This window comes from Cetorhinus maximus, chromosome 8 (genome assembly GCF_964194155.1).
Source record: "Cetorhinus maximus chromosome 8, sCetMax3.hap1.1, whole genome shotgun sequence".
In the NCBI taxonomy this organism is placed as follows: domain Eukaryota; kingdom Metazoa; phylum Chordata; class Chondrichthyes; order Lamniformes; family Cetorhinidae; genus Cetorhinus; species Cetorhinus maximus.
Window position 1 is genome coordinate 17,794,165 of NC_135886.1, and position 24,478 is coordinate 17,818,642.

Consider the following 24,478-nt stretch of genomic DNA (forward strand, 5'->3'; position numbering starts at 1 on the left):
TGCTGTTCAAACTGCAATTTATATCTTCAGTTGAGACAAATGTGGTACATGAATGGTCTTTATCCACAAAGTAGTGTCACCTCAGTAATTGAACTGAAGACCAGTTACAGCTTCACTGGTGCCCAACGAAGATTAATAGCAGGCTGGAAAAATAAAGACTATTTTAGTGTTCTCTTATTAAACCATAATGTTTCAATATCACATCAGTAGCATAAAAAACTTCTATATTGTGTCCTTTTTAAATTATAATTATTTTCTTGTTTCCTCGTCTTTCTTCTTCCCCAGCAACACATCTCCACCCAACAGAACTGATTAGGAGCACACGCAAAGACTTCCGCAATTCCACAACCAGGTTCTGGAACATTTATGTAAAAGCAGCTTAGGCTGAAATAAAACTCAGTAACCTTGTATTGTGAAGCTGTCATTGCAGATCTCTATGATGCCAGGGGACTACTGTGGGGACTGCAATGGTTTAAGAGGGTGGCAAATCAAGGGTAAAAAAAGAATGGGCAATAAAAGTTGGACTTTCCTGTGACCCACATCCATGAACCAATAAAAATTACACCAATATGAGAACATACCATCCATTTCAACGCAACCAAAACTGGGAAAATGAAACGACATTCATTTGACATGCACATTGTTAGCATTTGTTGAAATTGTACACCCAGCGAACTGCATTTTGTTAAATTTTACCCATATACTTTGAACTCCTGATGCATTTCTTTAGAACTTATAATAAAGGCTGCATTGGTATTTTACACCACTTCAACATTATTATTCTTGACAGAATGCCTGCTTTGAACTGCTACTTAGGTTAATAAGCAAGCCTACCTTCTGCTTTCTCATTACGGCCAGTTGCAGCAGGTACAGGAAGGATCAAAGACTAATCCAGGAGCACAATGCTCCACATAGGTCACTCCATTGACACATTCATAAAATTTGTTCTTGTCCTTCAGATCAGGGTAGGTACCATTAGCTTTGCCAGCGCAGAACCCACTTCCGCCACTGCTGCCGCCACCACTGGCACCGCCTCCACCACTGCCGCCACTGCCACCACCACTAGGGGCATGAGTAGGAGGAACAGCTGGTGCCAGTGTTGTTTTAGATGGAACACAAGCTAGATGGAAATAAATTTCATTAATTCATTGTTCGTTTGCAAATTAGTAGCAAACAAAAGATAAACATTGCAAAGTCAAGGGCTGCTGCTGCATTGCAAATCTTCAGGTAGAACTCAATTGCTTATGGCATCAGGAACAAGCTTCTCAGAAATTCAGTTCAATAAGGGCTACTGAGAACATTTTGTGACATAACCAATTCTGCCTGGAGACTGTTTGTTGGGAGTGCAAATTTTGAAGTGTGATTTAATTATAGCTTTATTTTATGTCAAATTACATAAAATGTGTGGCAGATGTTACTGAACCCTGTCTGATAAAAAAAACTTTTTAAATGACAAGCCAAGAGTTCTAGAAGGACATTCTGAATCAAAACCACTGTCTCCAGGTAAAAAGACCAAGAACCAGCAGCTACTGTGGACCAGGACCCTTCAGATGCAAACAAACATCTAGTCAACCCGTGAATTTTTTTCTCTGACTCTACTTGTTACTTGGACAAGTTTTTAAAATGTGATACTCTTGCACTGCTTTTAGAGTTTTACTTCCTGTGTGTTGGGCAGGGGAGGGTGCTGCTGGGTTGTGTGTGCTGTATGTTGATTGGACTGGCTGAGGAATGATTGCTGAGACATTGGTATGTCTAGACAATAACTGGTTTATTAGGTTTAATGGACTATATACAAATATACATAAGTAGGTTTTACTTTGCTTAAGCTAGGAACATCCTCAATCTCAACTCTTGTCATGTGTCTCTTGTATCATCATTATGGACAGTGCAGTTGAGATAGTCCCAAACAGGAAAAACTTACAACCCTAACAAAGTTTTTGTCTTATTGGGTACTTGGCCATATTTGTTCATTTTAAACCTTTTGTTTGTCATTTCTGCATCTTTACCTGAGTGAGTTTTAGCAATAAAGCTAACTCTTTACTTCATAACTTAAGGAGCCTGGCTGGCCTATTTCTTGCACCAAGCTATACACAGTTAAATATATATTAAATTGGCAACAGTGCCTCTATTTTAAATTCAAACTCAGGAGTGAGACGAAGAGAGTAAACAGTTCACCCCTGCAACCTGGGTCGAAACAACATATTTACATGTTTCAGTATTTTACTGAATGGCTCATCCTGTTTTAGGAATTTTATGCTTGTAGACACTTAGCAATATTCTAACAATCAGATTTCTGTGTCTCTAACAATGTTGAAATTGAATTAAATTTGGGTACTCCAAACAATTGCTAAGTTATTTTAGTTATTAGCTGATGTCCATGCTGACTTTGTGGTAGGAACAAGTCATCAGCTCCAAGTATAAAGGATCCTGACATTTACCTGTAGAAATTCCAAGCCCAGTGTGCAGTGTATTAATGAGAGGATAAGGCCCTTGGTTGCAGAAAGTACCAGAGAAATCATCCATAGCAAGATCCCACACCATAGCTCCTCCAAAGTTGTTCTTTTTCAGCCACTCAGCCTGAAAGGCATTGTTCACAATTTTAATTCACAGACTCTTATTTGCAAGCAATTATTACCCCAAACATACCTTATGCTCCCCAGGGGTCAGTGTGAGACCCTTGCTTTTCCTGATATATATTAATGACCCAGACCTTGGTGTACAGGGCGCAATTTCAACATCTGTGGATGATGCAAAACTTGAAAGCATTGTGAACTGTGAGGAGGACAGTGTAGGGTTTCCAAAGGACATAGGCAAGTTGGTGGAATGGGCAGATGAGGTTCAATGCAAAGACACGTGAAGTAATTCATTTTGATAGGAAGGACATAGAGAGACAATATAAAACAAAGGGTACATCTTTAAAAGCGGTGCAAGAGCAGAGGTACCTGGGTGTATATGTGCATAAGTCATTGAATGTGGCAGGACAGGTTGAGAGCGCAGTTAGAAAGCATACAGTATCTTGGGATTTATTTGCAGGGGCATAGAGTACAAGAGCAAGGACATTCTGTTTAACTTGTATGAGTCACTAGTTCGGCCATAGATATAGTATTGCATCCAGTTCTGGGCACCACACTTTAGGAGAGACATGAAGGCATTAGAGTGTGCAGAAAGGATTCACGAGAATGGTTCCAAAGATAAAGAACTTTAGTTATGAAAATTATGAAGGTAGATTGGAGAATTTGAGACTGTTTTCCTGAGAGAAAAGAATGCCTAGAGGAGATTTGAAACAGGTATTTAAAATCATGAGCAGTCTGGACGGAGGAGGTAAGAAGAAACTTCCCACTCATGAAAGGATCAAAAAGGATAGGGCACAGATTTAAAGTAACTAGTAAAAGAAGCAAAAGTAGTATGAAGAAAAAGTTTTTCATGCAGCAAGTGGAATGCACTGCCTGAGAGTGGGTGAAGGCAGGTTCAATTGGAGCATATAAAAACTGTTACCTGAAAAGGAAGAATGTTCAGGGTTACAGAGAGAAGGCGGGGGAATGGCATAGGGTTAACTGCTCATTTGGAGAGCCAGTGCTACACAACTGGTCAAATAGCCTCCTGCTCCATAACAGTTCTGTGATTCAGTTATTCTGTGAAGATTTACAACACAACTGAATAAAAAAAGTGACTTCCAAAGTTTGGAAATGCCCAAAGGTCCTCTGCTACCTTTGTGTGTACACTGTTTCATTCAGCAGATATTCCAAATATCATTGATAATGCTATATTAGTATGTGGGAAGTGAGTTTGTTTCTGTCATTGAGCGTATCTTGGTTACAAAGACATGAGTTGACAACAATATGAACTTCACCCAAAACTCTTGGCTAAGAGGCTAAATCAGAAATAAAAATGGTGGTTAAAACACATAAAACAAGATATAGCATCCATAACGCATACTCGAAAAGTCATATGTGTAATGGTGTAATGTTCTAGTTATTCAACTGATCGATATAACAAGATAATTCTAATGCTGATTGTAACAAACTAGCTGTATATCACAACAAATATTGCACCAAATGACCAAATAAAATGTATAAGACATCAGTTTATCAAAGATACCTTGTCTCCAAAGCTTTTCGTGTTGTCATATCCAACCCATTCCCTCCCTTTATAACCATATGGAACCACCTGTAGAGCATCCCATTCGGAAGTGCCAGTTTTCAGAAATGTGCAGATCTGTGAGAAGAGTGAGACATTAGCCTTCAAATCATCAGTGCTCACAAATGATCAATCATTTGCAATGCTCACAATGTACACTGACAAGCTGTTTCATGTCACTTTCCCTTAATGATTTATTCAGCTTTTAATTTTCTCTCAAAGAAGGCCTTGTTCTTTTTTGCTGTTGAAAAAATATTTCTATTCATAAATAGCAAATGTTGAACAATATTACGCTTAATTAAAAGATAATCAATGATCCCTCACACTGCATGATTCCAATCTGAGGAACTGAAGGAGTCAAAGAAGCATCTAGAATTTACTCACACATATGAAAAAGAGATTGATTTAAGTAATAGCATCAACACCATCTTCTTTACCCTTCCAAAAATATGGAAATAAAGCAAGGGTTGGCAAACAAACTGCTAAGGATTGACTGTAATCTTTGTACAAAAAACCCTGGAATTTCGTGTGGGGAGGGAGGTTGAGGATGTAAGAGATTATATCCTCCACTTTACCTCCTGCTGTATTTTACAAGACTGATAACAATGGCCAGAGTTGGACAGTCAAACACCTTCCGATGATGGAGGGTGTGGCATTATGTCTCTGTTCATCAGAGTATGATGACACATGTTTCAGCTCCTGTTCCTTTGGTACCTATGCTGAGCCAGGCCTTGTGTTGTGATGCTGGCAGAGGCAGCAGGATCTTCATACATGGGACAGATGTTCAGATGGGAGTGTCCTTGGTGAGGATGTCAGAATGAACTGCCTGTCTTAAAATTGGGCCATCCTGGATACTTTCATCACTTGAGCTGCACAAGGGGAGGAAGCACATGCTTTTATGATACATTTTAACATGTTACTTAATCTGTTTGAGGAAGTTCATATGATTGAGGTAATTTCTCACAGTGAAGCTTGAGTTTTTTGGAGTGTAGAATTCAGTATTTGGTTGGTTCATATTATTAAATAAAAGATCTTATGGAATAAATAAGCTGCATCGGTATCAATACCTCATAATAAGCCAAGATTCCAGCCTGTTTGGTGTAGGGCCCAGCTGGTCCAGCACCTGATGTAAAGGCTCCAACCCCATGAGAGCTGGATGAGATCAGATGGAAGGTATGGCCATATGTAGGGAATCCAACGTTCAGTTTCTCTGCAGGGGCTCCCTGATCTTTCCAGTATTTCATTGTGTAGTTCTACAGACAAAAACATGGAAGTATATGCTAGAAGTGCTTTGCAAACCATCTGGTTAAAAACAGTTACCCGCTGGAAATAATAAATATGATTGGATTTTATTTACATGAACACTTACCACATTAAAGTAAAGGTTGGTATAGCCTCTGTTATTTGGGAGAGGATAAAGAGGGCTATTTTCTCCAGTGACACTATTCCAGGATCCAAAGAAATCGTATGTCATCACATTGAAAAAGTCCAAGGTTCTGTATGAGAAGAGATCTGAGTGGCACTGATATCTTGATTACTAACATAAATGGTAATTAAAAAAATATGCTCTGACGATTAATACTATCGAAAATAAACAGGGACTTGCACTTATATTGGACCGTTTATGGCCTCAGGATATCCCAAAGCAGCTCACAGATGATGAATGACATTCAACATGCACTCACTGTCACATTCAAATAATTGACCAATTAGAGTGATTTCGTGCTGTTGGCTGAGGAATAAATGTTAGCCAGAACACTGGGAGAACTCTTCCCTGAATAATTCCATGGGGACTTTCACATCTATTTAGGAGATCATACTGGACTTCAGTTTAACATCACACCTGAAAGACGGCAGTGCAGCACTCCCTGAGCATGGCATTGGAGTGTCAACTGAGACACTCCAATTGAGTTGTAGCTTGAATCCACAACTGTCTGACTTAGAGCCAAGAGTGCTTCCATTGAGGCACCACTAAGACCTCCGTGTGTTTCTATAGTATATTAAAATATTTATTGACTGGGAATATTTTTGGGATGTCCTGATGCTGCAAAAGGAGGTACATAATTCAAAATATTTCTTCTGTTACTCACCTTCTGCTTTTCCTATTTTACTATTCATTGAAAGAAAGACACATTTGTACAACTTTCTCAACATCACCCAACTTCTGAATAGAGCATAACTGGGATATTCCCAGCCAAGAACCAAACAATTAAGCCCAAACCATGCAAGAAGCTAAGCTCAGATTCGAGTAGGCAAATTCAACCTCTCTCTCTCTCTTCATCTCCCCTAAACTCTGTCTCTCTCTCTCTCTCTCTCTCTTTCACCCTGTCACTCCCTCCTCTCTCCCCTCTCCCTGCATTCACCCTCCTCTCCATCACCTTGCTTTAAAAACTGGCAGAATTAGATAAGTATTTTTTGGACAATTTCCTATCTCTTTTTCGAAATGCATTTCTACAGACACCACATGATGAACCAATCGTTATTGATGTCTAACTTTGAAATTGCAAACTGATAGGTAGTTTACTGTGTAGAGATTCAAAGCAGAGCCCAATTGTATCCTCACCTGATGACCAGGTGGGTGCACTTTAAGGCCTTAATTTTGTGCTCATCGGACGCGCTTGATTGGTGGGCCCGGGAGCAGACGGGAAATAGTCCCCCGACCGCAATCGGCCTCTGACTGCGGTTTCATGTTGACTGACCAATTAGTGCCCAGCCAGTGTGAAATGAGCCCAGAGAAAGGCTCAACACTGCTGGTGAACACTTCCAGTAAGCTCCCTGAAGGCAAACAGATGACCCGGGGAGCTACAGATCCCCAAATAATAAAAGACAGCACAAAAGTCCTGCTAAAACTGTCCATGCAGTACAATCAAGCACCTGAAAGCATACCTCATAAAAATGCTGTCCCCAGATTTTTCTTTTATTTGAAATCCTAACAGAGATGTCATCCCGCTCTTGGATGAGGTTTCATCAAAAATGCAAAGGCCGTCTGGCCGATTGGCCCATCCGCCACCCGTAAGGTTAGACGGGCCACAAAAAATCGCGTACAATTGGGCCGTTAATGAGCTTAATTGCCCGTTTAATACTCAGTGAGCGTTCTTCCAACCCGCCGCGCACGCCCGTGGATGAAAAATCACGCAAATGCGCGATGCCGCCAGGACACTTGCCTTACGTCATCTCGCACGATTTTATGCCCGTTCGGGTCAGGCCCAAGCCCACCCGGGGACGTAAAATTCAGGCCTAACTCAAGGGTTACAGGACAGAATGGCAACACCAAGGACAGACTTGGCACCTCTAACATTACTTCAGCTGGATACAGCCAACTCAACACCAACTGGAGATTGCACGGAGGACTTTCCAGGCCTGGGTGGTTCAGCTGCTAACTAGCAAAACCTGCTGAACTAACAAAGAAGTACAAAAAAATTCTCTATATACAAAGTCATGTGCAACTAACATGGTACTTACTGTCCAAGCTGAGGAACCTCATATCTGAGATTAACATAACCAGGGGCAGCAGAAACTGCAGCTGAGAGCAACATTCTTGGTTTTCCAGAGCTTTTCGCCTCAGCTTCAAAGGCTGCCACAATTTCCTAGAAGTTGAAAATGAATAAGATTTCTCTTAACAACAGATCCTCAACAAATTCAGGGTTTCAAACACAGACTGAAGGATCTTCCGGCTTCACAAAATATACCCCTGGCCAAGTATCACACAATAATTTATCTAATCCCGGGTATAGTCCGAGGTAGGACCAGATTTAAATGGTGCCTAGATCGATAACTGCTATTGCACACTAGCCAGAACAGCGATTAATGAGGATGCTATTGAATTATTTTGCTCTGTGAACTCATATGTTTCACGTTTGAACATTCCATTTTCATGTGTCAGAAATTCTGTGGGAAACTGTCTTTTAAAACTGTATCTCTAAGTAATTGGTTAGGTTGGAGATCAACCATGATCTCACTGAATCGTGAAACAAGCTGGAAGAGCTCAAAGGCCTACGCATGTCCCCAGGTTCGGTGCTCTTGGTGAGGACCTTGAAAGGAAATTTAAATTTACAAAAAGATGCTTTATTTTAGCTAGTAGACTAAACATCTTATTAAGTACATTTGGTCCCACCTGTGCCAACACGGTGAAGAGATGTTTGTCTGCAGGATATTCCCAGTCAATATCCAAACCATCAAACCCATAACCGCGCAGGAAGCTAATCACAGACTTTATGAAAATTTGTCGAGTTCCTGCTGAGGAAGCCATAGCGGAGAATCTAGAGGAGAGTAGAATGTTAAACAAGGTCAGAACACGTGTATTTTCGTTTCAGTAATTACCAACTGAACCTTTAAGAAGTTTGAATCTTTTACAATTTCAAAATATACCAGGAAACCGAGTATAATTTACAAGAATATGATTATGACATGGTGTTGCATTGATGCTCCTCTTGATAATCAGATGAGTCAATGTTCTCTGGGTGTATTAACTTAAAATAAGTATTTGTAAAAATGGTGCATTTGATCCTTTCAAATATCATCTTATAAATATTCTTTGAATTAAATTTTACAGACAGATGAACATAGTCACAGTATGCTCATTAACAGGCAATCGATGTACTTAACAAAGATCACACAGTTATCATTTCCAAAAGTATCTCTTTGACCCCAGCTTATTTTACATTATTAGCAATTGGAAAAGAAGCACATTCCGCCCAATGCTAAAATAAAATATTTTTATCTTACTTCTGAGTTCCAAAGTTCCAGCCTCCGATGGACAGGAGTGTCTTAAGGTTTGCATTTCTGTTGTAAGAATGAACAAATTGTTCTTTTAGAATAAGGAACATAAGCAAATGAATTTATCAACACAACAGCAACTGCTGAAAACCATATTGTCCTAATCTTTTTACTGCTTTCTCCTTTAGGTGCTAAATTTTAATTGAACAGAAATGGCTCAGTGCGGAATATACATTTGACAACAAGATGTGCCATAGGAAAGAGGATAAGGTTCATGTGAGGATGTCCCACTAACAATAACACAATCTCTTTATTTTATTCTTTTATGGGATGTGGGCATTGCACTTGAGAAGATGGTATTAGAAGGTCTCGTGGTGCAGTGGGCAGTGTCCCTGCCTCTGAGCCAGAAGCTCTGAGTTAATGACCCACTCCATGAATTGATGACCAAGGCAAGTGTATTCATAACACAGCCAATCAGATTTGATCCCAGTTCTGGCTGGGGTAGATTGGGGAAATGCCTTCTTGTCCTACCCATGGTGGAGGTCACGACACTGTGGTATGGTCCTGTCTTTGGGCAGAGGCCTGAAGGAGAAGTTGGCAGAGATCTGGGGCAGTAACTCCCACGGTGCTGTTAGGAAGACAATTCCAGAATTTTGATCCAGCAACAATGCAGGAACAGCGACATAGTTCTAAGTCACGATGTTGTGTGGTTTGGAGGGGAACTTGCAAACGGTGATGTTCCCAGGCATCTGCTGCCCTTGCCCTTCTAGGTGGTAGAGGTCACGGGTTTGGGAGGTGCAGTCCAAGGATCCTTGCTTCGTTGTTGCAATGTGTCTTGTATAGAGAACACACTGCTGCTACTGTACATCAGTGTTGGAGGGACTGAACATCTAAGTTGGTGGGTTGGGTGCTGATCAAGCAGATTTGTTTGTACTAGATGGTGTGGAGTTTCTTGAATGCTGAGTCTTAGATCCGCACTCATCCAGGCAAATGGAGAGTATTCCATCACACTCCTGACATGTGCCTTGCAAATGGTAGACAGGCTTTGGGGAGGCAGGAGGTGAGTTATTCTCCTCAGGATTCCCAGTCTCTGACTGCCTTTGTATAGTGTCTATACAGCTGCACCTGTTCAGTTTGTGCTCAATGATAAACCCAATATTTTGATATTGAGGCGGGGGGGGCAGGGTGTGAGGGCGGGGTGCAGTGAAGGTGATGCCATTGAATGTCTTTAATTTTTCCAGGGCTTCTTGATGCCACAGTCAGTCAAATGTTGCCTTAATTACAAAGGCTGTCACTCTCACCTCCATAAATCCTGCTAGGCAAGATGAATATTGCAGCTTTGAATGAACATCAACAACAGAGCCCTGTCAGCCATAGTTACCTGGTTGTCCTTTAAGGCAGGAAAGGACAAATGGCAAGGGAGGAGTTTAAAAACAGGGATCACAAAATCCCTTACTATTAGGCTACAAAACAGGGAGTAGTGTCAATTTTTTGAAAATATTTAACACACATTGATCAGTGCTTTTTAGCTGGCTGGAATAGTTAAAATGCAAATTCCATCTCACTCACTCTGAGTTGCTGAACAGAGTGGAAATTCCAGCACTCTCCGAAGCCCAGTGTTTCTGCCCATATGCAGGTGTGTATACACTGCACTTTGCATGAGGCACATGGCATCCTGTGCACCAGTGTACTCTGAGACTCGGATGCATGTGCAAAATTTAGCACATATGGCAAGTATAGTTGCATACTAGTTAAAATAACTTGTCAGTTTAGTCTGCCAACTCAAAGGCTTTTGCAATGTTGAATGAATATAAAGTGTTTTTTGTTTATATGGCACAACATGGTGATGTCATGATTGCATCAGGCATTGTCAGACCCATTGGGCATTGACTCATCTCTGCCAATGGGAGACAAATCAACATAGCCCAATTTCACCCATATATCCGCTATCAGACTGGGTCAGTTGTGTTATATTTACATATAATTGGGCACAATTTTTCAATGTTGACCAGAATGTAATTAGGACCTCAAACTATATTTAGCACTGCAGGTTCATTCTCAATATTTATAGAATAATAATACTTGTTTTTAAGGCTGTTGAATGAGTGGTAGAGAGTCAGATCGTTCACAGCAGTGGTGGTGATTTGATTGTCCTTCATCCCAGCAAAAGCGTAGATCAGATGTGTGCACAAGCAAGGGTCCACATTCTCTGGCAAATACTTCCCCGCTCCTGGTCTGTACTGAGCCCAGTTTGTAAAATAACAAACCAGTCTGTAGGCAGAGCCTGAGAGTGAGGAGAAAAGAAAATCAGGACAGAGCTTCTACTCATTACATAAAATTTTAAAAATGCTTGAAAAGCACAAAGACTCACCCAGTTCCAGGCACGCCAACACGACCACCGCTGGAATGAAGAATATAGGATAAGTGTTAAATTATGATCAAAATATGCTGAAAGGTTCAAGGGTTCACAACAATCCTATTATATGAATGAATAGAAACCCTTAAGACTCAATCCTTGGCCAGACTCTTTTCCTCACCTATTTGCTGCCCTTTAGTGAGGTCATCAATAGACATGGGCTCAGGATCTACATGGGCATTGAAAACACCCGGCTCGACCTCATCAACATCTTCCCCTCCTCTCCCCTGTACTGTCAGATTATTTGGCCAACAAACAGCCTTGGATGAACCACAATGTTTTGCAGCTAATCAATGCAAAACTTAATTAATCATCTACAGCCCCCATCCTCAACTTTACCGCCAACTCCTCCCTGTTTACTGTCTCAGACTGAACCAGATGTTATGACCTTACACAACAGCAGCAGATTTCATTAAAATTATCCTCCAAATCATTACTTTACCTCAGATACTTAGACAGCACCTTCCAACTCCATGACCACTATCATCTAGAAGGACAAGGGTGGCAGACACATGGGAACACCACCGCCTGGAAGTTTTCCTCCAAGCCACTCACCATCCTGACTTGGAAATATATCGCCGTTCCTTCACTGTTGCTGGGTCAACATCCTGAAACTCCCTCCCAAACAGCACTGTGGGTGTACCTACACCACATGGACGGCAGCAGTTCAAGAAGGCAGCTCACCACCAACTTCTCAAGGGCAATTAGGGATAGGCAATAAATGCTGGCCCAAACAGTGATGCCCATATCCCATGAATGAATTTTTAAAAAAAACTAACTTTTCAAATGTTCCTTTTAGCTGTGGTTCGAAAATATTAATGTAAAATAGTTTAAATGACAAAAACTGCAAAATTTACTTTCAAGTTGTCACGCAATTGATTATGTTTAACAAACCAGCCGTATTGAACTCTACAGATGATCAATTTTCAAATGCATCTGAAAATATTAGAATGATATTAAGCTTTCCATAAAATTGAAATATCAAGCGCTACAACTGATGTCAATGTTAACACACCAAACTGGAATAAGCAGGCAAACTGAGAAAGAACAAGTTCATGTACAATGTAGAAAAGAACATGTACAAGCAGATGATGCCAATTGATTACTCATGGAAATACTTCAGTGAAATGAATAGAAATTGATATGCCAAATAACTTTCTGCCTGCACCCTTGCAAATGAATTCTCCTGGGGCAAATCATCCATTACCAATGTAGCTGTGTGGCATTCCTTCGCTAATTTAACCATTTAATCATAAGTCAGTTAAATTGCTAAAAGTGCCAGGCAAAGTAATTTCTTGCAGTCCTACTCCTACCGCTCAGTATAGTCTAACTATATTCATTCTCATTAACTTCACCATTTGTTAAAAACGTGAGGATTTGTTAAAAACATAAACCTGAGAATTAACTTGGACCACGATTGCTCACCTGCACACTTGTACTTTGATGCTATTTTGCATCACAGCACAAACATACAGAGGCATGTTACTGTCAAAGAGCATTTAGTGGAGGAACAGCAGGTGGACTTTCCAATAGGTTGTTTAAGGGCCGTTTGAGTTTTTTTCAAAACATGCACTTGACTGCAAGCTACACAACAATTAGGCGTCTTCAGATAATACAGCAAAGAATCAATTCCTTTATAATTAGGCTTGAACTTGAGAAGGGAATCTCCTCTTTGTTCTATTCCCCACTTAAATCCTAAGGCTTCATTTACAAACAAAACTTACAATATTCTAAAGGTCGTGTGAGAAGTGGTAGAATGGCTCCCTTCTCTTTCTATGCCTCAATTGATCACAACAGGGTTTTTTTTAAGAATTTGCTTGCCAATTCAATGAATGTTTTACTGTTTAAGTGCGGTGACTGTAAAAGACACACACAGACAGATTTTCTTGTAAGTTTCATAAGGAAAGGAAATAGTATTTATTGTACTTTACATACTTTATTGTGTATTGTCCTCCAGATCTAAATAATTAATACACACGCTCCGTCTCTCATTCACACATGGGCTGGAATTTCCCATCCCACTTGCAGCAGGACCCAATGCAGGAAACTTGACGAGGCAGCCAAAACTCCATTGACTTTTGTGGGAATTTCCCGGCCATGCATTCAAGAGTTCACACACACATACACACACATACACACACGTGCGCAAACACTCATAAACACAGACACACACTCACAATCACAGATGCACAAACACATAGGGCAAAATTTTATGTCCCACAGGCTGGCACGCGCCCAAACCCAATCGAGTGTAAAATCACGTGAGATGATAGCGGGGGAGCATCGTAACATCATTGCACACTCATGCAAAATTTCGGTCAGCGGGCGTGCGCAAAGGTTGGAAGCGCACCCACCAACAGTTAAGAGGGCTATTAAGCCTATTAACAGCGTAATTGCTTCTGATCATGGCCCGTCCAACCTTATGGTTGGCGGACGGGCGAATCGGCCAGGCGGACTTCCCGTTTTTCATCAAAACTCATCCAAGGGTGGGATGAAATCTCCGTTATGAAATAAAATTAAGATATCTATGGACAGCATTTTTATTAGGTATATTTTCAAGGGCTTGATTGTGATGCATGGACATTTTTTGGGAGCTTTTTAAACCTTTCTTTAATCATTTGAAGGTCTGCAGCCCCCTGAGGTAGCTGTTTGCCTTCAGGGAGCTCACTCGCAGCGCTCACCCTCGCCCACGGTGATGTTATCGCCCTCCCTCTTCCCGCCCCCACCCCGGCAGTGCTGAGCTTTGGAGCACATGTTTCACGCTGGCTGGCCGTTAATTGGGCAGCCAATGTGAAATCGTGGTCGGGGGCCGATCGCAGTCGGTAGTCTATTTCCCGATCGGTCCCGGGCCCGCCAATCACGTGTGCCCACCCAGGCTAAATTTCAGACCATAGACTCAGAAGTTAATTACAATGTAGGAGGGTGGATTAAATTGTTTAAGAGTCCAAAACAAGTCAATTGTATATGTAAATTGATGGTTTAGATGGTTTCAGACTGGGCTTGATGGTCTTTCCAGATTCGGTGTCAAGGAATTTCAAAGATGTGGGTGGAGGATTTCTGCCTTTTCTTTTAGCGTTTCTGGGGTCAGCAGCTGCTGCATTAATATTTAAGATGCTGCCTGAGGTCTGTGGCTGGTCAAAAAACAAGCCTGCAGGACAGCTGGAGAGAGAGAGAGGGAGTCAACTGGGGTTCTCTCTGGTCTCACTCTGACTGGCCTGGAAAGAAGCTGTTTCCTAGAACACAAAGATGGTTAGGTTGCTCATGACATGATCTCCTCTCACAAATTAATATCTTATCCAAACCGTTTTGTGACATCTTTTTTTTGTGACATGGTGCCAGCCATGTTGTGGTATGGGTTCTTTCTGCTGGGAGGATAGCTCATTCATGAGATCCTGCAGAGTTTTATGTTTAAACATGAACACTTTATTGCTAGTCTTTAACTATTTACAGGTCCCAGGTTAATATCTTGCATGGAGTTATTACTGCCATGCAGGTAGGTTGCTTACAGAGTGCTGCTCTAGAGTGTTCTGTGAGAGAATACCATGTGACTCTATACATTACATTGTGTGTGATGTTATTCTCCAGTCCCATATTAACCCTTGCCCTGACAAGCACCTTTACATTACAATGGCATGCAGGCACATTTCACAACATCCCCCTCTCTTCTCCAAAGAAAACTTTCCACCTTTCCAATGGAGTATTACAATACAATTTTTACTCGCTATACCTGCTCCCCAATCTCAAGTCTCCGACTTTATAAATTCAGAGGCTTGAAAGTTCTGTCATGTTTGGAGGAATGGTAATAGTATTTCATGTTTCTGGTACTTGGCTATCTCCATTTGAATCGCTTTTTGAGCTCCTTCAGCTTGCGTTTCCCTTTATTAACAACTTGTCCGCTTTTGTCGGACACTGTGGATTTGTCCCATTCCTTCCACAAGGAATGTGCACAGTCATCTAAATTGATTATCTCTAGTGGGATACTTCTGGACAGCCCGGCTCCTTACTGTGGGTTTGTAATTTGTAGGGTACAGCTCTGTGAATGTTCAGCCATCTTAGGAGCTGCTGTTAATTTACTAAAAATGCTGTTATTTAGCCTTTTTAAACTTATCCACTAGTTTCAGCCCACTCAGTAAATAAAGTCATTTTCAATATAAAACAGGGTTTAAAACACCTCCCCACCAGGGCAAATGAGCATTTCATTGCAATTATTTTCTTCAGAAAAATGGAAATTAATAGAAACAAATTCATTTTCAAACGTTCATTCACATGCACATTAAACACTGTGGCTGAATTTAGTACAGCCTAAACCCAGCCTCCAATTATCCACAGCTCTTGGGATGGTTTTGTGCTGAATCAAACTATAGATAAAACATCAGGTATCACATTGCTTTTTTTCCTGAAATGCGTGTTTTCTTTAAGTGATACAATCACAGAAGCAGACTCCTTGCATTATGAATTTTGAATTTTTTCACAGGGGTTAATTTGTTGTTATATGTGTAGGTTAAGGTCTCTATAGGTCCATTTTGGACATATATTACAAATTGCTTGACAGTGAGTAGCAGACCTAGAGTTTCCTTCTGTACAGTGGAGAACCTCTTTTGGTGTCTTTTCAGTTTCTTTGAGAAATACCCAAGCGGCGTTTCGATTCTTGATTCATCAACTTGGAGCTGAACTGCACCTACCCCTATGTCACTAACATTAATTGCCACTTTAAAGGGTTGGCTAAAGTTCAGAGCTGCCAGCACCAGTTCATTTGTTAATATGGCTTTCAGCCTCTCGAGAGCTGTTTGCCACTTTTCTGACCACACTACCTTTGCCTTTTTCTGCAGCAAGTCTGTCAGTGGGGTGGCTAAAGTGGTAAAGTCCTGGTCCAGCATGCGACAGAACCCACACATCCCCAAGAATCGCACTATTTCCCATTTAGTCCTGGGAAGGAGAAACCCATCATTGCTCGCACTGTCACTGCCCTGGACCACACCCACTCTTGACCCCTAACGTGCCCTAACTAGCTTACATGAGCTTTGCAAACTCACTCTTTGTGAGGTTTACCACTAAATTAGTAACAGTAACATTCAGAATGGGGCTTCTAACTGGTCTCTAGGTTATCCCTCCAGGTGTCACTCTATACTAACAGATCATCCAGGTATGCTACACAATTGGGCAGGCCAGCTGCTACCTGCTTCATCAGTCTTTAGAATGTGGTTGGAACACTTCTTAACCCAAAAGGCATAACTCAGGATTGGGAAAAACATCCGGTGCGAAGAAAACGAGATCTCTTTAGCTTGGCTGGTGAAGGAACCTTGCCAATATCCTTTTAATAAGTCTATCTCTCTGATGTAAGTGGAGTTTCTTACTCCGTCAATACAGTCTTCCAGGCGAGAGGTCTGGTATGAGTCAGCTCTGGTCACTGCATTAACCTTTCTGTAATCAATGCAGAGCCTGGTTGAGCCATTGGGATTGGGCACAAGTACAACTGGGGAGCTCAGGCTGCTGTGGCCCGGCTCCATCAGGATGTGATCCAGCACGGACTTAATTCCTTCCCGAAGCTGGAATAGTTCCTCGGGACCTAAGGGATAGGGATTTTGCTTTCTGAGAGGGGTCTCTCCTATATCTACATTGTGTAGAGCTAGTCCTGGCTTATTCTTACAGATCCCTTTAAACTATGTAAGCAGCTTTGTTAAGTCTCCTCTCTGTTCTGCATCTAAATAAGAGAGCACAGTGTCTACCCTCCCACGTTTTTCAGTGTTGGCTAACCGGAAGGTAGGGGATTCAATTTGGGAATCGTCCAGGCTTCTTCCTCCCAATAACTCATCCTGTCTGTTCCTTTCCCCTCCTCCTCACTACCTGGCATACCTTTGCCTATTTGTTCCCTTCCTGAGTGTAATACCGCTCCAACGTGTCGACGTAACACATCCTTTGCTTTTTCCTACAGCCTGGGGTGTCAATTAAATTATTCGCTTCACCAATCCTCGTCACTCCACTGTAGGAGCAACTGAACCTGGCTTTCAGTTTCACCCTCTGTATTGGCAGTATAACACGTTCACTTGGTCCCTGGTTTATGTGTTCAAGCCTTAGTTTGTTTATCTACCTGGCTTTTCATAATTTTCTGTCAGGTTTTAAAGTGCTCCTGAGACACAGCACAGGTTCACATGAGCCACTGATGGAACACGGACACATGGAGTGGAGTTTTCCATGCCCACTGGCGTCGAGCATGTTCGGTGGCGTGAGCAGGCAATATAGAAAGAAGACCAAAGACCAATTTCACGACATCGTGAAACCAGTTTGCGATCACCCACTCAGCCCACCTTTGGCAGTCCACATTCCCCACCATCGGACATCGGGAACCTCATTGTAATACATCAACATATCATTATTAAGCCAGCCTGATGGACCCATCCCCCCCCGGATTATCCACCCACATCGGCAGGAAAACACGCCGATGCAGAACATGTCTTGACAAATGTGACATGCAGGGGTCAGGACTTACCGCCAGGGCCTTTCTCACATCGTGGACATCCCAGAAGCAGAAGGTGCTGGGGCCTGACAGCAACAGCACACAGGATGGCATGCTGGGTGGCATGCTGGGTGGCATGCTGGGTGGATTGTCATGGACATGGCTGTGCTGCAAAGCAGCTCATACAAGTTGGAAAGTCACCTTTGATGCTCACTACAGATGATGGTCAAGTGGATGGGAGAGGAAGGACCAGGGTCGACTGGGAGAGGAAGAGGTGTCGGGGGGGTGAGGTTAGAAGCGGGGAATGAAGGTCTCGGCGGGGAAGCTGGGATGGGGGAATGAAGGTGTCTGGGTAGAGGTTGGGGGCAGGGAGGGAGTATGGGGGGTGGAGGGGATAATGGGGGAGAAGACAGCAACTGTGGAGGTAGGTGTAAGATGTAAGGGAGGCAGAGAGAAAACAGGGAATTTTAGACCAGTCAGCCTGACGTCGGTAGTGGGGAAAATTCTCCAGTCCATTATAAAAGATTTAGTAGCTGAGCACATGGAAAACAGTGGCAGAATCGGAAAGAGTCAACATGGGTTTATGAAAGGAAAGTCATGCTTGACAAATCTACTGGAATTTTTCGAGGATGTAACTAGTAGAGTTGATGAGGGGGAGCCAGTGGATGTGGTTTATTTGGACTTTCAGAAGGCTTTCGGCAAAGTCCCACATAAGAGATTGGCGTGTAAAATTAAAGCGCATGGGATTGGGGGTAGTATATTGAGATGGATAGAAAACTGCTTGGCAGACAGGAAACAAAGAGCAGGAATAAACGGGTCTTTTTCCGAATGGCAGACAGGACTAGTGGGGTACCGCAGGGATCGGTGCTGGGACCCCAGTTATTCACAATATATATTAATGATTTAGATGAGCGAGTTAAATGTAAAATCTCCAAATTTGTAGATGATACAAAGCTGGGTGGGAGGGTGAGCTGTGAGGAGGATGCAGAGATGCTTCAGTGTGATTTGGACAAGCTGAGTGAGTGGGCAAATGCATGGCAGATGCAGTATAATGTGGATAAATATGAGGTTATCCACTTTGGTAGCAAAAACAGGAAGGCAGATTATTATCTGAATGTCTATAAATTGAGAGAATATGCAACAAGACCTGGGTGTCCTTGTACACCAGTCACTGAAGGTAAGCATGCAGGTGCAGCAGGCAGTAAAGAAGGCAAATGGTATGTTGGCCTTCATAGCCAGAGGATTCGAGTACAGGAACAAGGGTGTCTTGCTGTAATTGTACAGGGCCTTGGTGAGACCACACCTGGAATATTGTGTGCAGTTTTGGTCTCCTTATCTGAGGAAGGATGTACTTGCTATAGAGGGAGTGCAGCGAAGGTTTACCAGACTGATTCCTGGGATGGAGGGACTGACATATGAGGAGAGATTGAGTCGGTTAGGATTATATTTGCTGGAGTTCAGAAGAATGAGGGGGGATCTCATAGAAACCTATAAAATTCTAACAGGACTAGTCAGAGTAGATGCAGGAAGGATGTTCCTGATGGTGGGGGAGTCCAGAACCAGGGGTCACAGTCTGAGGATACGGGGTAGACCATTTAGAACTGAGATGAGGAGAAATTACTTCACCCTGAGAGTGGTGAGCCTGTGGAATTCATTACCACAGAAAGTAGTTGAGGCCAAAACATTGTATGTTTTCAAGAAGGAGTTAGATATAGCTCTTGGGGCGAAAGGGATCAAAGGGTGTGAGGAGAAAGCGGGAGCAGGCTATTGAGTTGGATGATCAGCCATGATCATAATTAATGGCGGAGCAGGCTCGAAGGGCCGAATGGCCTACTCCTGCTCCTAGTTTCTATGTTTCTATGTAAGAGAAGGAGTTCAGAGAGTCAAAGGTATGCGGAGAGGGGAGGGAGTCAAGGGGGAGGAAGAAGTGAAGAGAGCGGAGGGAGTAAGGGTGGAGGAAGGGGTAAGGGCGGAGGAAGTAGTCAGGAAGGAGGAAGGAGTAAAGCTGGAAGAAGAAGTAAGTGTCTGAGGGATCAGGAAGGGGGAAGGAGTAAGGAGTAAGGCTGGAGGAAGAAGTGAGGCTGGAGGAAGAGGTAAGACTGGAGGAAAGAGTTGGGAGGGAGGAAGGACTAAGGGTGCCAGAAGAAGTAAGGATGCCTGGGGGAGTCAGGAAGTGGGAGGGACTAAGCGAAGGGGGAATCCAGGGGTGTGGGAGGACAAAGCAGGGGGGAAAGGGTTCTGGGGAGAAGGAGAAGGAGGAGTCTGCGGGAGGTAAAAGGTTCTAAGGGGAAGGGGTCCCGGGGGGAAGGGGTCCAGAGGGGGGGGATGTCCAGGTGAGCGTGCAAGGGAAGGGTCTGATGGGTCCATGACTGCCTCTTGGGGAGTGGTAAGGGTGGGCACGGTGCGAAGGAATGGTGAGAATGACCGATTGCAGAGTGAGGCGGTAGGGTGGGAGGGTGAAGGTTCGACAGTAGCAGTAGAAGGGACAATGAGGGTGGTTGGTGGGGACTCAGAGGCAGACACAGACCCTTGGGGTAGGAAGGAGGGGGCTGGGGAGGTTAATGTGGATGGGGGTGGGATTTTCAGGAAGGAAAGGAATGTGCACGTTCACCTGGACATCTCTGAAGGAAAAGGGTTATGGTTGGTAGGTCATAGAGCGACGTGGAAGGTGATGGCGGAACATCAACTGTGATTGGGGGAAGGAAGTGGGTGACTGTGGGAAGGTTAAGGACAGGGGAGCAAAAGTAAAATTGAATTAGCACCAAGCTGTCCAAATCAAAAGTGAAACGGCTGTTGTAGTGGGTGAGGTCAGGTGCTGCATGGGAGTGTGTTCACTGCATGTGCGGAGATGCGAGTGCGCGGAGATGCGACTGTGCGGAGATGCGAGTGCGCGGAGATGCGAGTGTGGGGAGATGCGACTGTGCGGAGATGCGAGTGCGCGGAGATGCGAGTGCGGGGAGATGCGAGTGTGCGGAGATGCGAGTGCGCGGAGATGCGGGTGCGCGGAGTTGCGAGTGCGGGGAGATGCGAGTGTGCGGAGATGCGAGTGTGCGGAGATGCGAGTGCACGGAGTTGCGAGTGTGGGGAGATGCGAGTGCGCGGAGTTGCGAGTGTGCGGAGATGCGAGTGCGCGGAGTTGCGAGTGTGCGGAGTTGCGAGTGTGCGGAGATGCGAGTGCGCGGAGTTGCGAGTGTGCGGAGATGCGAGTGCACGGAGTTGCGAGTGTGGGGAGATGCGAGTGCGCGGAGTTGCGAGTGCGCGGAGATGCGAGTGCGCGGAGATGCGAGTGTGCGGAGTTGCGAATGTGCGGAGATGCGAGTGCGCGGAGTTGCGAGTGCGCGGAGTTGCGAATGTGGGGAGATGCGAGTGTGCGGAGTTGCGAATGTGGGGAGATGCGAGTGTGCGGAGTTGCGAGTGCGCGGAGATGCGAGTGCGCGGAGATGCGAGTGTGCGGAGTTGCGAGTGCGCGGAGTTGCGAGTGTGCGGAGTTGCGAGTGCGCGGAGTTGCGAGTGTGCGGAGTTGCGAGTGTGCGGAGTTGCGAGTGTGCGGAGTTGCGAGTGCGCGGAGATGCGAGTGTGCGGAGTTGCGAGTGCGCGGAGATGCGAGTGTGCGGAGTTGCGAGTGTGCGGGAGATGCGAGTGTGCGGAGTTGCGAGTGTGGGGAGATGCGAGTGTGCGGAGATGCGAGTGTGCGGAGTTGCGAGTGTGCGGAGTTGCGAGTGCGCGGAGATGCGAGTGTGCGGAGTTGCGAGTGTGCGGAGATGCGAGTGCGCGGAGTTGCGAGTGTGGGGAGATGCGAGTGCGCGGAGATGCGAGTGTGCGGAGTTGCGAATGTGGGGAGTTGCGAGTGTGCGGAGTTGCGAGTGTGCGGAGATGCGAGTGCGCGGAGTTGCGAGTGTGCGGAGTTGCGAGTGTGCGGAGTTGCGAGTGCGCGGAGATGCGAGTGTGCGGAGTTGCGAGTGTGCGGAGTTGCGAGTGCGCGGAGATGCGAGTGTGCGGAGTTGCGAGTGTGCGGAGTTGCGAGTGTGCGGAGTTGCGAATGTGGGGAGTTGCGAGTGCGCGGAGATGCGAGTGTGCGGAGATGCGAGTGCGCGGAGTTGCGAGTGTGCAGAGATGCGAGTGTGCGGAGATGCGAGTGTGGGGAGATGCGAGTGTGCAGAGTTGCGAGTGTGCGGAGATGCGAGTGCGCGGAGTTGCGAGTGCGCGGAGATGCGAGTGTGCGGAGTTGCGAGTGTGCGGAGATGCGAGTGCGCGGAGATGCGAGTGTGCGGAGTTGCGAGTGCGCGGAGATGCGAGTGTGCGGAGTTGCGAGTGTGCGGAGATGCGAGTGTGCGGAGTTGCGAGTGCGCGGAGTTGCGAGTGCGCGGAGATGCGAGTGTGCGGAGTTGCGAGTGTGCGGAGTTGCGAGTGCGCGGAGATGCGAGTGCGCGGAGATGCGAGTGTGCGGAGTTGCGAGTGTGCGGAGTTGCGAGTGTGGGGAGATGTGAGTGCGCGGAGTTGCGAGTGTGCGGAGTTGCGAGTGCGCGGAGATGCGAGTGTGCAGAGTTGCGAATGTGGGGAGATGCGAGTGTGCGGAGTTGCGAGTGCGCGGAGATGCGAGTGTGCGGAGTTGCGAATGTGGGGAGATGCGAGTGTGCGGAGTTGCGAGTGCGCGGAGTTGCGAGTGTGGGGAGTTGCGAGTGTGGGGAGATGCGAGTGTGGGGAGTTGCGAGTGTGCGGAGTTGCGAGTGTGCGGAGTTGCGAGTGTGCGGAGATGCGAGTGCGCGGAGATGCGAGTGTGCGGAGTTGCGAGTGTGCGGAGTTGCGAGTGTGCGGAGATGCGAGTGCGCGGAGTTGCGAGTGCGCGGAGATGCGAGTGTGCGGAGTTGCGAGTGTGCGGAGTTGCGAGTGTGTGGAGTTGCGAGTGTGCGGAGTTGCGAGTGTGCGGAGATACAGGTCAGCTCAGATGGACAACTGAAAGCACAGGCAGCTTTCAAAATATTCAGGACATTGAGGTGAGGGTGATACAGAAAAGATCCACGTGTGTGGGAGAGTGCCTGCACGAGGAACCAAAAGGCCCTGCCGCACACACACTTCTCCCTCCAGAATCACTCGTGGGCCGGCTGCCCGCTCTGCGGTGACAGAGGAAGAGGTTGAGGGGCTCACAGGCAAAGGGGACTCGGGAGGGAGAGGGCAGCCTCTGAGATTGCTGAGTGGATGACACAGAGGTGCCCAGCTGCCGGTCCTCCTCCCCTCGTTTGCCCGAGGGCGCCGGCCTGACTGATCGCTGAGGGGAAGGAGCACCTGGAGGGACAACGAGGTGTCCATTTCCCTCTCAGTGCAGGGACTCGCCATGGCTCTCATGTTGGAGTGCAGGTCTGCACACATCTCCACATTCTGCTGGACCAGGGTCTCCTTGGCGTCCACCATCCTCCCTATGGAGACCTCCATACACACACAAATGGGCAGCACTTGATCAGAGAGCCATGTGTGCACTCCTCCGATTCTCGTGCAACTTTGTTGAGGGCTTCCAACAGCTCTGTGTGATGTTTCCCCACCTTCAGCTGACTCTCCAGGATGAGTTCAAAGGTCTAATCCAGAGGTTCATCATTGACTCGGACCTCACAAATGCCTCTTCCCCAGCAGTCCTGTGAATGCCGGGGAGCTTGGCTGAACCTACCACCCCCTGCTGCAGACACGTGTTCATGCGGTGATCACCAGACTGAACACGAGCCTGCTCTAGATCTAGGTCCCAGCAAGGCGTGTGTCTCTGCGCTGGTGGAGGGTTTGGGTAAGCGCTGCGATGGGTCTTCCAGGCTGCTTATTTCCAGCTCTTCACTGGAGGAGGTGTCCTCCTGGCTGGAGGTGAGGACCTCGATGCAGCTGACTGGCTACATGAGGGGCCGGTCACTTGGCAGAGCTCCCTGTGAACCAAACTAGAGATAATTAGTGCATGGCACCAGAGTCAAAAGCAGGAGAGCGAGCACTTACTGTTGCTTTGAGAGAGGGATGATGTGGTGCAGGATCCTCAGATGGGTGTTCACTGCCAACCTCACCATTGCCACAGGCACGGCCCACATTCTCACCAGATAGCACAATGGCACACTCCTTAAAGTGAGTGAGGACCTCATGTGGGCCACTCCACCCCTGGTCTGGGACCCCTCCCTGCTGATGTGAGCAGGATTCTCCTGCACGAAAACAAACGGAGAGAGTGTGAGCGGGACACATGGCACTGCGTGGACTGGTTGTGTGGTAAGCGGAGCCATGGACAGGAATGAGGGTGTGAGCTCGAGAGGAAATGAGCCTAATGGAGATGTGAGGGTGTGTGAGCCTTCAGGTGTGAGATCCCTGTGGATGTGTGAGGGGTTTGTGAGTGTGAGTTGAGAGTGATGAGGAGAGTGAGTTAACAAAGAGGGATGGTAGGGTAAGCTGCTTATAATTCCAAAAGAAGTCATTTGTACAAAGGTCCTGTTGACTGATGCTTTGGTTGGTTTCAGACTGGGCTCGATGTTCTTTTCAGATTCTGCTTCAAAATGACTCAAAATCTTTATGGAAGATTTCCATCTTTTCTTCTGGAGTCAGAAGCTGCTGTGTTGATATTTAAGAAGCTGCCTGCAGTGTGTGGCTGGTCAAAAAACAGGCAGGGCACAAACTTGCAGGACAGCTGGAGAGAGAGAGGGGCTGCCAGATGAGAGGCCTTTCTGATCTCACTCTGATTGGCCTGGAACAAAGGAGTTTCTTACAACACAAAGAGTGTTAGCTTGCTCATCACATGA

At 45.4% G+C, this 24,478-nt stretch overlaps 1 protein-coding gene across 2 annotated transcripts in view; it reads right to left on the reverse strand.

The window, feature by feature from the left end:
* The window catches only part of LOC144683472 (acidic mammalian chitinase-like), a 43,854-nt gene that overhangs the window by 10,773 nt on the left and 8,603 nt on the right, over nucleotides 1–24,478 (reverse strand). The window contains exons 2-7 of one of the 2 annotated variants that reach the window (XM_078546519.1): nucleotides 7,600–7,724; nucleotides 5,507–5,633; nucleotides 5,205–5,390; nucleotides 4,099–4,215; nucleotides 2,439–2,577; nucleotides 58–143 (exon numbers count right to left, since the gene is read on the reverse strand). In XM_078546519.1, the coding sequence (XP_078402645.1) occupies nucleotides 133–143; nucleotides 2,439–2,577; nucleotides 4,099–4,215; nucleotides 5,205–5,390; nucleotides 5,507–5,633; nucleotides 7,600–7,724 (705 nt within the window). In that variant the 3' untranslated portion in view covers nucleotides 58–132. Of the gene's footprint in view, nucleotides 1–57; nucleotides 144–2,438; nucleotides 2,578–4,098; nucleotides 4,216–5,204; nucleotides 5,391–5,506; nucleotides 5,634–7,599; nucleotides 7,725–24,478 lie in introns of those variants that run through there. The other variant, XM_078546520.1, reaches the window with a different exon arrangement.